Raw genomic sequence first — 16,340 nt, 5'->3', positions numbered from 1 at the left:
TAATTGAAGAAAGAGAAAGTGTGTGTAAGTATTAAAGTAGAGAGATAAAGAAAGATGAATATTTTAATAGCAGTGAGAAAAAGTGGTTGAGTGTATTAATTGGAGAGAGAAAGTTACCAAAAAAGGAAATGTGTCATCTTAAGCGGGACGGAGGGAGTAATAAAAAGTGGGTTGAAAAAGTTGATGGCAAGTAGGTCCTATTTTTATATATTAGTTTTAAAATAAAATGTGAGGGGAAATGGATTAGTGGAATGTGGGGTATATTACCAAAAATGATAAAAGTGATTGGTGACAAATTTTTTAGGAACGGGCGAAAAAGAAAATAAGTGACAAATTTTTAGGGACTGAGAGAGTACTATTTAACCCCTGTTATGGCAATGACATTACGTCTCTAAATCTTAAGAAAGATAGACATGACTATTTTGAAATTGAAAAAAGGAATAGTAGGGTTATCACTCTTATTAAAATGTCATTACAATCCGAATTTAACAATCATAATCATCATCATAATAATATTTCATTCATATTTCTAAACACAATATTCAGCAGACAATGTTATATCCACTTTTGCCATTATTGGTCTACATAATTTCCATCATCTTTAAAGCATTTATTAAATATAATGTGAGTTGGCTGAGTAGTCAATCTCCAGCTTAGCCTAAACATTTTCAATTTATTCATTCCTTAAAAGTCAAGCAACCAACACTCACCACCACCATATTCCCTTTCACACTTTTTCCAATTCCTTCCCTCAAATTTTGACAATTCCAAATAAAAATCCCCAATTCCAATCACGCATAGCAACTGTTGATGACCAATTCATCATCCATGGACCCGTTTGGCGAGCTCGGTGTCGACATTTCTCCGTCGGAGCTCCGGGAAATCGCTTATGAAATCCTCGTCGGAGCGTGCCGGAGCTCGGCCTCCGGGAAGCGCCTCACTTACGTTTCCAGCTCGAATTCCAAGGAGAGGAGTCAGCAGCCGCAGCAGAAGTCGGCTGCTAGCAAAGTGAAGAAGGCTCTAGGCCTCAAGTCTAAGAAGAAGAAGAAAAGCGGCGGCGAGGATGAATTAGATAGGAAGAGTGTCGGCGAGCTCATGAGGGTTCAGATGAGGGTTTCGGAGCAGACCGATTCCAGAGTCCGACGTGGCTTCTTGCGATTGGCTGCCGGTCAGGTTGGAATTCAATTTTAGTCTCTTCAAAATTGCTCTCTTTTTCTTGTATCTTGCAAACAACTATTGTCATTTCTTCATTTATCTATCTTGCTAATCCAGTGTTTACTAAGTTGAATTGGAATTTTGGAGAGATAGTTTTGCATGGTTCACATCTAAATTGTACGGTAGGATTAGTGATTTTACCAATATGGATAAAAATGCTCAATCTTGTATCTCAACAATCATGAAAAGTAAACACCCAAGGGTAGCTGTTATGGTGTATTTAGTTTTGGTTGATGTAGCTAGAAATGAGGCCTATGTGAGGATTATGTAAAAGCCGGGTAATGACTTGAAGTTGAATATGCTAATGCAACCATGTATCTTGATCTTCCCTTGATTATCTCTTGTTTGCAGCTCGGAAGGCGTATTGAGTCAATGGTTCTGCCGTTGGAGTTGCTGCAGCATTTCAGGTCCTCAGATTTCGCTAGTGAACGGGAGTACGAGGCGTGGCAGAGAAGAAACTTAAAAATCCTTGAAGCAGGACTCCTTATCCACCCGCATGTTCCTCTTGACAAATCACTTACTGCCCCTCAACGTCTTCGGCATATCCTACGTGCTGCGTCTGATAAACCCATTGATACAGGCAAGCACAGTGAATCGATGCTTGTTCTCTGCAACATTGTCACCTCTCTAGCTTGCAGATCATTTGATGGTTCTACATCTGATATTTGCCATTGGGCTGATGGGATTCCACTAAATCTCCATCTTTATAAGATACTGATAGAATCCTGCTTTGATGTAAATGATGAGACATCAGTTGTTGAAGAACTTGATGATGTATTGGATCAAGTAAAGAAGACCTGGGGGATCCTTGGGATAGATCAGATGTTTCACAATCTCTGTTTTTTGTGGGTTTTATTCCGCCAGTATGTTGCTACTGGTGAAACTGAAAACGACCTTCTCTTTGCCGTTGATCATATAATGGTGGAAGTGGTCGAGGATGTCAGCCTAGCTCATGATCCTAAATACTCAAAGATATTAACTTCGACACTAAAATTGACACTAGATTGGGCAGAAAAGAGACTTGGTCGATACCATGAATTTTTTCATAGGGTTAACATAGATGTAATGCAAAGTGTTTTGACCATTGGGGTATCAGCAGCGACTGTATTGGTGGATATATCTCATGAATATGGCAAGAAGATGAAGGAAGTTGATGTGGCATGCAGCAGGGTTGATGCACATATAAGGTCGTCAGTGTGCAATACCTTTTCTGAGGCAAGTACTTGGAATATCTTTATTGACAAATTTTCATTATAATGATTGGAACGCATTAGAGATCTTTCTAGGGAAAAATTAAAAAGGATGCACTGCAACATGGCTCAGTTCTTCAAGTTTCAATTCTTCATAATTTACCTTTGTACTCTAGATTTTATATTGTTACATCACATTATAGTTCTTTTTTTCTTCAAAGTATCCATTTTAGTTTTCTAATATGAGCATGAGGATATTATTAATAATCTCTTTACCTCTTGGTAAATAACTACCCAAAAAAAACCACACTTTGTCTACACAGTGGACCCTTAGCAATACCCTTTATCCACTCAAACCACATCTCCTAACCATTTTCTTAAAACCCGTGCAAGTAAAATTTTCTATAATTATACAAACAATTCGTAGATTACAATGTCCTTTAACAATAAGGGTGTGTTTGAATAAGGATTTTGATATCTCAAGTACATCGGGAAACAAAGATTAAGGGCTCTGTTCTTTTGGTGTGTGAACTTGTTAATATTCTGTTTGTCATTATATGTACTCAGACTCTTATTTGCTCCACCTGAAGACAGGAAAAGGAGAAGCTCATTGCAAGCAGGAAGTCCTCCAAGAATCAGCAAAGTCACCTCCCTCTTCTTTGCGTTCTAGCCCAAAATGTTTGTGATATTGCATTCAATGAGAAGGAAATATATAGTCCTATACTGAAAAGATGGCACCCTCATGCCACAAGTGTAGCTGTCGCTACTCTGCATGCCTGCTATGCAAAAGAGCTCAAGAAATTTGTTTCCAATATAAATGAATTAAACCCTGAAGCTATACAAGTGCTGCTAGCTGCGGAAAAACTTGAAAAAGATCTAGTGGAAATGGCAGTTGCTGATTCATTGGACAGTGAAGATGGTGGAAAGTCAACCATTCAGGAGATGGCTCCTTACGAAGCTCAGGCTGTGATTACCAACTTAGTGAAATCTTGGATACAGACTAGACTTGACAGGCTAAGGGAATGGGTCGACCGAAATTTGCAACAAGAGGTACCTTTTCTCTACTAATCTGCTTGATTATAATAGCTATGTGATGCATTGACTTGTTCATTTACTCATAGAACAACATATACACAACAATAATGTGCACTATATGAAAGACAAACTGCAAAAACTGAAGCTCCAATTATGTGATTAGTGGCAAGGAATTAGTGAAATGATATTAAATGACAAAATAAAAGGTTGATTTCAAATGCATTTGAATTACTCCGAAATAGTTAATGAAGATGATGAACCTCTAGAATGAACATATCCAAATAACTTAAATACATCTATTATTTCTCATGTTTGTGCATATGTTCCTCTTCCATTTCATCCCTTGATGTCTCTCTCTCTCGATCCATGGGTTACATTCTTTTGGGTTAACGGGAGTCATATGAACTAGGAAGTCTTCAGAATGTGCATGTTAGAGTGAAGGTAGAGTTATTAATAAAATTACTGGATCACTAAATGACAACTACCTCGAAGAGGTGTACAAAATTTTTTGTTTCAACAATGTTGTCCTAAGCAATAATGATGTCATAAGATGCCGAAGCCAAATTATAAATAACTGTTAACGACTTAAAAACTTGATCCCCAAGTAAATAAGTTGGACCCAAAATAGAATCCTTGAATAATACTCCCTTCGTCCATGATTAATTGGCACCAATTTCCTTTTTCGTCCGTCCACAACCACAATTAATTGACACCCCTCGCCTTTTACTACTTTTGGTAATTGACCCCACATTCCACTAACTTATCATACTCACATTTTATTATACAACTAATACTCCCTCCGTCCCATTAAATATGAAACATTTGGGAATCGGCACGGGATTTATGTAGTGTTGTTTTGTATGAGTTAATGAAGATAGAGTAAAGTAAGAGAGATGAAAAAGTAGAGATAAATTTGTTTCCATTTTAGGAAACGTTTCATTTTTAATGGGACAATCCAGAAAGGAAAACGTTTCATTTTAATAGGACAAAGGGAGTGCTCCCTCCGTTCCACAGTAATAGAGGCATTTCATTTTCTGCACTCGTTTTGAAAAAATGATAATAAATAGTTAAAGTGGAGAGAGAGTAAAGTAAGAGAAAGAATAATGTAGAGAAGAGTCTTATCTACAATATTATATCTCTTACTTTACTTTTTCTCCACGTTAACTATTTATAATGATTTTTTCAAAACGAGGCGCAAAATGAAATGCCTCTATTACTATGGAACGGAGGGAGTATATAATAGTAGGACCCGCATTCCACTAACTTTTCAACCCACTTTCCACTATATTTCTTACATCTCGTGCCACGTCAAAAGGGTTCAATTAATCGGGGATGGAGGGAGTAATTAACAACTAATAAAATGAAGTTGCATAAAATAAATAAATATTCTAGAATCATCATCCGGATTGTGTTGCTTGCTATCAATAACTTTACACATCAAAACAGCCTTGATCTCAAGGCTGGACAAAGTGATCAGTCTCTTGGCCAAACTCGGTTGCCGAGTGACTGTGTTCATCGGTGTTGTCTACTTGTCTACTCTGAAGGCACGTAGCACATCGCTGGATTTTGTATCTCAACTGTGGAGTTTGGAAATCACCAAGCGGTTGGCTGCTACGAAATCAGTGGTATGGTTTACTGAGTCGTCAAGTAGGCGAGGCGGACAAGGATACTCTGTACATGCTGGACATGGGTGAAAATTGAGAACACATAGACTTAGATTCTAGGGACAATGAAGAGAGAATCAGGTGGTTTCCTGCTACCTTGTACCACTTTCCTAGCTATCCAAATGGCGAAAAACATGTCTGTGAGTTCTTATCTGGCATCTGGGCAGGAAGAGCTTGTTGGAGCTCTGCAAATCCTTATGTACCGAGCTTCAAGGAAATACAGCAACTGGGAACTCATGCTCAAATGCTGCAACTCTTTTACATCTATGTACTAACATAACCACATTGACAAATTAGGCCCTAACCTTTTAAATAGGTCCATAATAATGTCCTGGCTACCGTCATTGGGTTCGTTCTGCCTAGTTGGCAATTCGGAAATCCCATCAATTACACACATGAATCCAACTCTCCAACGAAAGACATGAATTCAAGCATCAAACATGTCGTTTTGGATTCTTTTAATTCCGTGTTTGCCAATTGGGCAAAGATGACCCAAATTGACAAAATCCGAGTAGGCAAAATGGTCCAAATTATGGTGATTAGGGCACAACTGAAAAAATTGGGGCTTGATTTGTTTATATGCTTATGTTAGAGAATATATGTGAAAAGTCGTAAATGTTGGAGTTTTAAATTATAAAGTTTTCATCCAGAAATTATTACTATCAGTGCATCAGTTGAATGCCTTCAACATCAAGCTTGATCACAAGTCTTTAGAGAAGTCTGATGAATAGCCCGGTACATGATATACTATGGGACCAGGTGAGAAGGACATTCTGCACAATTGAGCTATAAACAATTCGAAGATACTAGAGAGTAGTGGCATTTGTCTAAGTTCATTTAGTGACTGCTTGCGGAGTCATCTATTGAGGAAAAACAAGCACGGGTTATAATGCTTAAGGTGATATTTTAAGCACAAAATTATGAAATCGGTAATTAAGGAGGCATGAATCTGGGTTTTTCAGTTCTTGTTAAGACTATTAATGCAGCATGGTTGGAAAGAAGGGTTCTATATATTACATTTTGGTAAGTTCACGTAAATGCTTTTACAGAGTTCCCTGCGGATAAGATACAAGTAAGAATGTGGTGTATACAATACCTCTGAGGGGTTCGTATGCTCCTTGTTTCATAGTCTTGGTGGAGTATTAATATGTTTCATGCTTTACCAACACTGTATATTTGTGTATTCCAAGTTCCATATTATTTGACCTGCTTTTCTGTCGTAACATTTCGCAGTCATTTTTTTATTGATAAATGAACAGTAATTTAAGAAGGTTGTTAATTCTCTATTCATCATGTGTATGTCACAGCATTACCGTTCCCTTACCATGATGCTATTCTCTCCCAGTTGGTAATAGGCTTGACTGAGTATTCTCATTTCCCTTGAACTGAACAGAAGAATCGAGATACCTGGGTAATGTTAACAAAAATTTTCATTTCTCTCCACAGGAATGGAATCCTCAAGTAAATAAAGGGCGCTTCGCACCATCTGCTGTAGAAGTTCTACGGATTGTTGATGAGACTTTGGAAGCATTCTTTTTGCTTCCAATACCAATGCACCCAGTTTTGCTTCCCGAGTTGATTGGTGGTTTAGATAAATGCCTCCAGAAATATATCATAAAGGCAAAATCTGGATGTGGTGCGAATTTTTATTTTATTTTATTCCATAGTTCTTCCTATAGTTACTGATCCCGAGCTATAATGCAGGTTCTCGTGTTTCTTTCATTCCGTCACTGCCAGCGTTAACCAGATGTGCTACTGGTTCAAAATTTAGGGCGTTTAAGAGGAAAGACCGGTCAATTTTGGGTCCAGGTAGGAAATCCCAGGTCTCTAACAGAGACGGAGACGATTTATTTAGCGTGCCACGACAGTGTTTTCGTATTAACACTCTGTACAACATCCGCAAAGAGCTGGAAGGCCTTGAGAGAAGGATGGTGGCCAACCTGAAAAACAGTGGATTTGCTCATGATGAAAATGCTGGAAGTGGGAATTTCAGCCTCTCTGTAGCTTCGAGCATGGAAGGGATCCGGGAATTGTCTGAGGCAATAGCATACAAAGTGGTTTTCCATGATCTGAGTTACCTTCTCGGTGACCACCTATATTTGGGGGAAGTTTCCTCATCCAGAATTGAGCCTTTCCTCGAGGAGCTGGAGCAGAATCTTGAAATAATATCAGTCACAGTCCATGATAGAATCCGGACACGTGTGATTATTGACGTGATGAAGGCTTCTTTCGAAGGATTCTTGCTGGTTCTGCTTGCTGGAGGACCTTCTCGTGCTTTCAGCATGCAGGATGCTCGGATGATAGACGAGGATTTCAAGGCTCTTAGCGATCTCTTCTGGTCGAATGGAGATGGTTTGCCAGCTGATGTGATTGATAAGGTCTCAGCTGCTGTGAAAGGAGTTCTTTCTCTTTTCGAAACAGGGACCGAGAGCCTTGTGGAGCAATTGAAACATGTGACTCGTGGCGGTGATGATGTTTCGGCAGCCAAGTGGAGACCTCCTTTGCCTCCCACAACAGGCCAGTGGAGTGCTAATGACCCAAACACAATTGTAAGAGTTTTGTGTCATCGCAATGATAAGATAGCATCAAAGTTTCTCAAGAAAACCTTCGACTTGCCTAAAAAAACTTGAGTCTATGGAAACACCAAGATGGCTGCTTTTCTTGTGTGCTTTATTTTGTATAGCTTTAATACTTGTAAATTATTTGGATTTCTTTTTTCTTCCAATTTTTAGTGGAAACAAAGTGTGATCCGTGTGTTGTTGGTGACAATAGAGCCTCACAATGAAATTAAATTATTAACATTATTCATTACAACCCCTTGCATAGATAAACCACAGTCCCACACCATTATCTTTTTTTTTTGTGTGTTGGAAGTTAATGTTAGTTTTAGGCCTTTTGGCCATCGAGGATTTTGATCTTTCGATTCAGTGCAGCATCATCGGGCATTGGTATAACTAAAAAAATTTAAATGTCACAAAAATTTGTTGATTTAAATTAATTTTTCACAATAATATAGTCCTCCTCCCATCTCATAAAAGATGTCTCACTTTCCTTTTAAGTTTGTTCCAATAAAGATGTCACATTTCCATTTTTAGAAAAAATTCTCTCACAATGATATAAATATTACTCCCTCCGTTCCACAAAGATTGTCCCATTTTTCCATTTTCGTCCGTCCCACAAAGTTCATTCCATTTCACTTTTTACCATTTTTGGTAGTGGACCTCATATTCCACTAACTCATTCCTACTCACACTTTATTATAAAATTAATATATAAAAGTAGGACCCACATTCCACTAACTTTTTCAACTCACTTTTCATTACATTTCTTAAAATCCGTGCCGAGTCAAAGTGGGACTATCTTTGTGGGACGGAGGGAGTATATTTTCTCATTTCACCTAACACACAAAATAAAATCTCCTAAAATCTCGTGCCGTCTCATAAGTGTGACATCTTTTGTGGGACGAAGAAAGTATCAAGTTAAGTATAATTTGGAGAACTTTAACGAAATCCTAATTGCATAGGTTTTTTATAAAGAAATTTGCATGTTCAAAATATGCATGATTGTTGTTAATATATTACTCATCCGTTCGTGAAAAGTATAAACATTTAGTTTGACACGGTAATATATACTTCATCCGTCCCCCAATAATCATTCCCTTTGATTCCGGCATGAGTTTTAAAAAATACTCCCTCCTTCCCAATAAATATGAAACGTTTGTTTTTCGGCACAGGATTTTATGTAGTCTTGTTTTGTGAGTTAAAGAAGAGAGAGTAAAGTAAGAGAAAAGGAAAAGTAAAGATAAAATTATTTCTATTTTAAGAAACGTTTCATTTTTAATGGGACAGCCCAAAAAGGAAAACGTTTCATTTCTAGTGGGACAGAGGGAGTATAATGAAAAGTGAGTTGAAAAAGTTAGTGAAATATATATCACACTTTTATATATTAGTTTTATAATAAAATATGAGATAAATGAATTAGTGGAATATGAGGTTTGCTAACCATTTATGGTAAAAAGTTAATGTAGCCAATTAATGGAGGATGGATAAAAATGGTAAAAATGACAATGAATGAAGGGCGGAGGGAATAATTGATAAAGTAGGAGAGAGATCAAGGGTAATAGTATAAGTAGTGTTAGTGGAGAATTAACTCCATAGTGTAATGATATAAATTGCAAATAAAATGATTTGTAGGTGTAATGTGTTGTTTATAAATACCAAAATGAAAAAGGTTCGCAATTTTCAAGAATAGACTAATAATAAAATAATTCATAGTTGGCATATTTTGATTCACTTGTCCAAAGTTTATTTGGATTTGACACGTTTTTAACAAATTCACCCACGCATATTTTGAAATACTCACCCCTCCCTAATAAATAGACAAATTTGTAAATGGCACAGATGTTAATTTGCAATTGTTAAAATAAGAGAGATATAGAAAAAAGTAAGAGATAAAGGGGGAAAAGGTAGTAGGAGTGTTAGTAGATTATGGTGTACACATTAAAAATAACGTGTATGATTATTATTTGTTGAAAAATGAAAACTTTCCACATTTAAAATTAGTCTAATTTTGGGGGACGGCCCAGAGTGGTAAAACTAGTCTATTTTTTTCTTGGACGCGGGAAATAATTAACAATGTCAAATTATAATTTGGCATCAACACAAACAGAAACAACCCAAAACATCAATCAATCTGCTCACTAGCTCAATTAAAGTTATGCAGCATTTGATGATCAACCTTCTACCAGATAAAAAGTATCTTCCTACCTGCTCTGATATGTACCATGCAAGGCAGCCAGCATTCACCCAATTGTATTCTTAAAACAAAAAAAAAGTTGGGGCAAACAACATAAAGATGAAATAGCAAATTGCATGGTCAGCCCGCTGCTGGTTTACTTTGCAGATGATGCACACCTCCGATCTAAAGAAGAAAAGACGAAGTTAGTTCTGACAGTGCTCACGTAAATATCTATGAGGGCATAACAAGAAGTAACTAGAGGGTTGTCAAATGAATTCAATTGAAGCATATACACGAATTGATCTGTTGAAGATATGTATTCACTTGGATGACTGTTGGGATAATGAGTACATTGAGATTACCTAATATCAGATTACCTAATATTAGATAAACTAAACTAGCTGCATATTCCATGTGCACGAATCAATATGGACAAAATGACTAATCTTACTTTGCAAAATGCAAGGGCAAGACAGTATCAATAGGACTTTCATGGACACACAAACAGAAAAAACAGTCACTATGAATCGTATCTGGTTTAAATATCTTTGGTGAGTCAGAACTTTTTAACTGAAAGTAGCAGATGACATACCAATTTGATTCATTCTTCATCAGTATGCGTAAAAATGGCCTCAACTCTGTCAAGTGACGCTTGTAACCGGCCAGAATTCATGTTAAACAATGGTTCATCAGAGCCGACACCCCTGTAGAATTTAATTATTTTGAAGGTGTCACTACGTACATACTCTAAATATTAATTAAAAACAGTTAGAACAGCTGAACTATAGCATATTAACTTACTGCAAGACGTAATTCAGAACCACATTGACAGATTTCAATCAAGCGAATATAATTCTATCACTGACCACAAACAATAGCAAAATAACTTACCCGGTAATTTCAGGGAGAACATAATCAGCCCTCCACCCAAACCGGAAATCCACTCCGGGACATAAACCAAGAGATGTTTTATTTCGAATCCTGGATATACCGTCTCCACCTAAAGATGTTGTAAGCTTCCATTTCCAACCTGTTGCCTGCAACTGAAAGCTATGGCCCACACCTACCTGCACAATTTTAAACACTATTCAGTAAAATAGCCACATTATAGATAAACCTTGCATTAGGAAAGACAAGACCATCAAACCTGGAGGTTAAGGAACTTCGTTATGGGAATTTTCTTAGAAACAAGCTGCACATCTTGGTATAAAGGCTCATAAATTAACTTCCATTTCCGCTCAAATGCTAAAGGTTTCAAAACCAGTTTTGCATGGTAGTCGTTCAAGGGAGCATTATACAACTACATAAAAGCAAAGAATTGAAATTTAGTCTAAAACGAAATAATCTAATATTATTTCTATATTGTGGAATTTATAGTAGATGACATGTACATTATTCACAAGCAATAGTCTAGACATGCATAATTTTTCCTTGCATAGTGAAAACAAAAGTGAAGGTGCCATTAGGGAATTGGCATCATATTTGTAAGTTGTTGTACAACATCATATTAGTAGTCCTCAACTGATGGCTGTGCTTCACTGCGTTTACAACATTTAATAGTTGATTTACATTGTTGAAGAATGATGATGTATCTACGAGCACTAAATAATGGCTTGAATGAAAGAAGCCTAAACACATTATGTCCAACCTATAAAAAGATTGAAAACCAGTTTTAGTCTCCTTATCTTTCATATAATTTCTCAACTATGCTCTGTTTTCAAGATTCTAATGAATGTAGTCACTAGCCATAGAATTATCATGAAATAGACCTTGTATCCTGGAGGTTGAATTCCTATGAGCTATTTCCGCATGACCCCTACAGACTCAAATCAATATTCTGAAAATGGCAACTCTAAAGGTGTGCCTAGTCTATACATTGTAGTTTCTCGTATAGTTTTCCATACTATCCCCAAACACTCCATGCAACCCACAGTATATAAGAACTGTCTTCTCCAGTTTGTTCGGTCCGGTGAACTTCAAGCTGCATATGTATAATAGTGGGAAATGTTGAACATACTGGATTATTCAAATGTTGGAAAGAGGAGTTGGAATTGAAAACAGTGATGGTTGTATACTATGGAAACCACTAAATCAAGATATTAAAAGTGTGAGGATGACGGCTTCATCTGCTGGCGGTTAAGCCCCTAGAGCGCTAATGCTATCAGCACTAGGAATTTACCAACAAATCATAGTGAAGGCCATAGGAATCAGTTACATACAAGAATTGAAGTTCAGTACTAATATGATTTAATTACATAAAAAAATTCTGAACTCAAGTAGCAGTTTGGTATTCACCATTGGGTTTAGGGTTTAGGGTTATTTCACGCATTGACATAAGAAGACTACTTACATTCACTAAATTAGATCCTAAAAAGAGACCAACTATGAGAATTGGGTGTCACCTATGCTAAAAAGAATTAAAGAACACATGATAATAACACTGATATAAGCAGTTAATTCTTGTATGAAATTAGGTAATGAGTACTAACTACTAAACATATCATTTGGTTCAATTGAGTACTAAGCATGAACTTTTATGCAAAATTGAAACTTCATTTGTAATACAAGTGCTTATCCTTTTCTGGTGAGATATAAATCAAATAAAATTAACTCAAATGATAGAAATTATCATGGAACTTGGAATACCTCAAAGTTTCAATCTATCTCAGACTCATAGTATTAGTAATTGCATAGCAATTACACATTAAATATATTAATAAGAGGAAAATCAATTCAGTAACATTGAATGTCACATAAATTTGGTTGTTACTGGTCACATACTCAAAAGTGAAAACCAGTAATACTTCAGAGACACTAGCAATGAGATATGAAAAATGCAAGGAAAGAAACTCAAGCGAAATAAATAAATAAAAACCTCTAAATTAAGGCCAACGCGGAACCCTTGAATCTCTTTCCTGAACTTGAGAAATATCTCGGTAGGCACCAAATTGAAGTTATAGAGCTCATCCCACGAATTAGATTCATCTCCGTTCGACGTCCCTTCCATTTCCTTGATCATGAAACGGGAGAAGAAACGATTTTCAATTGGAATTTATCAGAATCGGAAAATAAGAGGGGGAGTTAAAACCTTTCAGATTGTTTGAGGGAAATTGCTATGCTCAGTTGCGATTGCCGGAGATAACTCAGAAATAAATATACAGACTACACTCGTTGCCACTACTCAGTTCTATTTGCAGTTGTCAAGATCCTTTTCTTTCTTTTTTTCATTTTATCCCACAACAAGGGAAAAGGGAAATTAGAACACAGGAAAAAAAAAATGATGCAAGAGAGGATATTCCCGGAAATGTTTTCACTGACTTTTTAGTTATTTTAATTTTAATTATTAATTATTAATTCTATATATATTTGAATAAAATGTCTCTCTATACGTACTCTCTTTGTTCAATAAAAATACAAGATATGAAATTAGCACATATTTTAATGTATAATTGGTAAAGTATGAGAAATACATAAAATCTTAGAGAAATATTTCCTTTCTAAATAGTTTCTTTTAAATAGAAAGTTTAGAGCATCCCCAGAGGACGGGCTTCCCATAGCCTTCCCGACGGACTTCCCAAAAACACCTCCTGCCACGTCATAAGGACCTCTCATAGCCTTCCCAGCACTGCCACGTCATAAGGACTTCCCACTGCACAGTGGCGGACATCTCATAGCCTTCCCGCGCGGACTTCGCGCAATAAAAAAAATTCACAAATTCACCAAATTAAACAATTTACGGAATTAATAAACAATGTACGGTATTAAAATTTCGGTACGAATACAGAGAAAATGCAACTACTTTATTTTTTTAAAAAAAGCATACATATGATATGTTTTTGTTTTAGCCCTTCATTTTCAATGATAATACATGCGTTAGAGTTTTTAAAAAAATCGTATATATAGAGTTTGCAACGAGTCGTATATCCACAGTTTGCAACGAGCGGTATATTTAGAGTTTGCAACGAGCCGTATATATAGAGTTTATAAAAAAAAAATCGCGTCGAGACATCTGCCGGCGACGTCCGCCGGTCTGCCACAATGGCGGACGTCCACCCGCCGCCGCGACGAACGTCACGGGGATGCCGCGGATTTCCCGTGTCCGCAGCGGACGTCCGTCATCTTCGCGCGTAATGCCGGACGTCCGTCATCTTCCGCGACGGACGTCGGGCACGCCGGTCCGACGCCCGGCAGACGTCCGCCGCTGATGCTCTTAAATAAGTCATATCTTGCTCAGACCAATAAATAGAGCTGAAGTTATAGTTAAAGCCACTAGTAGAAAACCAAAATAATTGTTTATAGTAAACATAAAGCGTAAAAAAGTAGTTGAAATTGTATAGTGGATTATGGGGCCATAAATAATAAAAGAGAAAGAAGGAAAAAAAAGTTTTCACAAAAGGATATAGACTATTTTTATGATACGGACGAAATAAGAAATATGGCCTATTTTTATGAAATGGAGAGAATATTATTACTCATATCAAAAATATTGTGAACGCATAATATAAACTAATCAAAGTTATAAGCTATTAGTGATTTAAAACAGTAAATGCAACAACCAATTAGTTGAAAAAATGCTTGGAAATAATAAATCAAAATGACTTATGCACATTAAACAATAAAAACAACTAGTATTTGGTATGATGAAATGGAATGGAATGAGAAAATGAATTTATGGAATGGTATTTCTACATTTCATTCATTTGCTTGGTATCTTTTTTATCTTAGGAATCACCACTCCGTTCCTCGTGAGAATAGTCATTCCTTCCATTTTTACAAGGAATGACCATTCCATTTCATTCTCTTTTCTTTTTATTTTAGATTTTAACAAAATTATAAAACATACTCCCTCCGTCTACGAAAAATAGAACACATTTGTCATTTTTGGTTATCCACGAAAAATAGAGCACGTTTTGAAAAGGAAAGTTTTCAACAACTTTTCTCTTACTAATAATATGGACCCCACATTTCACTAACACTACTTCTCTCTTACTTTTTTCCTTTCTCTCTTACTTTACTAATTCCACATTAAAACTCGTGCAACTCACAATGTGTCCTATTTTTTATGGACAGATGAAGTATTATATTATATTTAAATTCAATATAACTTGATTTTATAATTTTTAATTTTTATAATAAAATTTAAATTTTAGAATTTTTAATTATTAAAAAATTTCACACTACACACATTGTGCACACACACATTACACACATTGCACACACACACTATACACCACACACTATACAATTCCATTGCATTTGTAAACCTTACATTCACCTAGTACAAGAATGGAATGGAATCTCCATTTCCATTCTCATTCTCATTCTCATTTCATTCTCATCTCCATTCCATTCCCTTGTTATTCTATTCCATCATACCGAGAAGCCCCTAAAATTTTTGTTGTTTGGCAATTCATAGAAAGATTACCTAAAACCACAATTAAATAACAAAAACATGAAACACAAACTAGGAAACCCAGTAAGTTGGATTCAAATGTCTTCAATATTCTTGCCTTGATCTTCACAACTTCTATGCAAGATGTATGGAAGAATTTAAGTATGAAGTAGGAGATGCATGACCCTGAGATAAATGATTCGATGTAGGTCATGGAGCATTTATAGACTTGGAAAAAGTTTATACATTGTATGAATTGAATCCTGTATAGGAAATATTTGGCTTGAAAAGGGAATAATCTTATTAATATTTTGAATTTCAGCCAAATTCCTGAATTTATGCCAAAATCCCATCAACTTTTGACTACAGTACTCCACAATCTTCGTAAAATATTCATAACTTTCTCTATAAAATTTCAACTGAGGCATGCAAGGTACACATGCAAAGTTCTTTTGAAGACGAAGAGGTTATCCACTAAGCACTAATTAGAATTTAGCATTTTCAACCATTTTCCCTTCAAAATTTAGCAAACACGTGTAAAATACTTCAATGGGGAAATATATACAATAATGGATATAATTCACATGACATGCAATCAAAACGAGCCAAATACAGGCCTCAAAAAGATGTAAATTCGTGTTTATCATCGTGTCATGCTAAATTGTATGATACTCCGTAGCTTACTAACGTTAACGGTAGTACTAACAATTTTGACATGACACATAAAAGCGCACGATGATTTTGGGTTTGATTAGGGTTTGACCTAATTGGTTTGGGTTAGGGTTTGAACTTTGACCTTATTGGTTTGGTCGATAGTAACGGTAGTACTGCTAATTTTAACATGACATGCAAAAACGCATGATGATTTTGGGTTAGATTAGGGTTTGACCTTATTGGTTTGGGTTAGGGTTTGAACTTTGACTTTATTGGTTTGGTCGATATCAGGTTGACCAGATAATGACCAAAATGTCAGCCCTGACTCTTATCATTAATCTATCTATGTGCTAAATGAATCTTAAAACTTATCAACTATCCGTGAAATGAAGAAGCCTTCGTGTGAATCTATGAATTGTAATTCAAACCAAACCATTCCATTTAAATTTGACA

General features: G+C 36.2%; 2 protein-coding genes across 2 annotated transcripts; one reads left to right on the top strand and one right to left on the bottom strand.

Annotated features, from left to right (window-relative positions):
* The first annotated feature begins 661 nt into the window (after window positions 1–661).
* Window positions 662–7,918, top strand: LOC125214295 (protein unc-13 homolog). Its single transcript, XM_048115251.2, has 5 exons — window positions 662–1,173; window positions 1,567–2,430; window positions 3,000–3,455; window positions 6,551–6,740; window positions 6,809–7,918. The coding sequence occupies exons 1-5, from the start codon at window positions 811–813 to the stop codon at window positions 7,732–7,734; spliced, it is 2,799 nt and encodes a 932-aa protein (XP_047971208.1). The 5' UTR covers window positions 662–810; the 3' UTR covers window positions 7,735–7,918.
* Window positions 7,919–9,773: 1,855 nt separating this feature from the next.
* On the bottom strand, window positions 9,774–13,094 carry ORG4 (OBP3-responsive protein 4 (ORG4)). Its single transcript, XM_048112908.2, has 6 exons — window positions 12,930–13,094; window positions 12,717–12,851; window positions 10,989–11,141; window positions 10,733–10,908; window positions 10,434–10,545; window positions 9,774–10,024 (listed from the first exon to the last, which is right to left on the bottom strand). The coding sequence occupies exons 2-5, from the start codon at window positions 12,846–12,848 to the stop codon at window positions 10,443–10,445; spliced, it is 564 nt and encodes a 187-aa protein (XP_047968865.1). The 5' UTR covers window positions 12,849–12,851; window positions 12,930–13,094; the 3' UTR covers window positions 9,774–10,024; window positions 10,434–10,442.
* Window positions 13,095–16,340: the final 3,246 nt, after the last annotated feature.

This window comes from Salvia hispanica, chromosome 3, assembly GCF_029641045.1.
Source record: "Salvia hispanica isolate PSC_SH4W2 chromosome 3, Shi_PSC_v1, whole genome shotgun sequence".
Lineage (NCBI taxonomy): Eukaryota > Viridiplantae > Streptophyta > Magnoliopsida > Lamiales > Lamiaceae > Salvia > Salvia hispanica.
This window is presented reverse-complemented; position numbering and strand designations above follow the sequence as displayed.

Bases quoted from the DNA above. Each gene is read 5' to 3' on its own strand.
- ORG4 (XM_048112908.2), bottom strand. From the start codon at position 12,848: ATGGAAGGGACGTCGAACGGAGATGAATCTAATTCGTGGGATGAGCTC. The intron at 11,142-12,716 runs GTTTTTATTTAT...GCTTTTATGTAG, and splicing joins GCGTTGGCCTTAATTTAGAG to TTGTATAATGCTCCCTTGAA. The intron at 10,909-10,988 runs GTTTGATGGTCT...AAAATTGTGCAG, and splicing joins CGAAGTTCCTTAACCTCCAG to GTAGGTGTGGGCCATAGCTT.
- LOC125214295 (XM_048115251.2), top strand. From the start codon at position 811: ATGACCAATTCATCATCCATGGACCCGTTTGGCGAGCTCGGTGTCGAC. The intron at 2,431-2,999 runs GCAAGTACTTGG...ACCTGAAGACAG, and splicing joins TGTGCAATACCTTTTCTGAG to GAAAAGGAGAAGCTCATTGC. The intron at 6,741-6,808 runs GTGCGAATTTTT...GCTATAATGCAG, and splicing joins AAAGGCAAAATCTGGATGTG to GTTCTCGTGTTTCTTTCATT.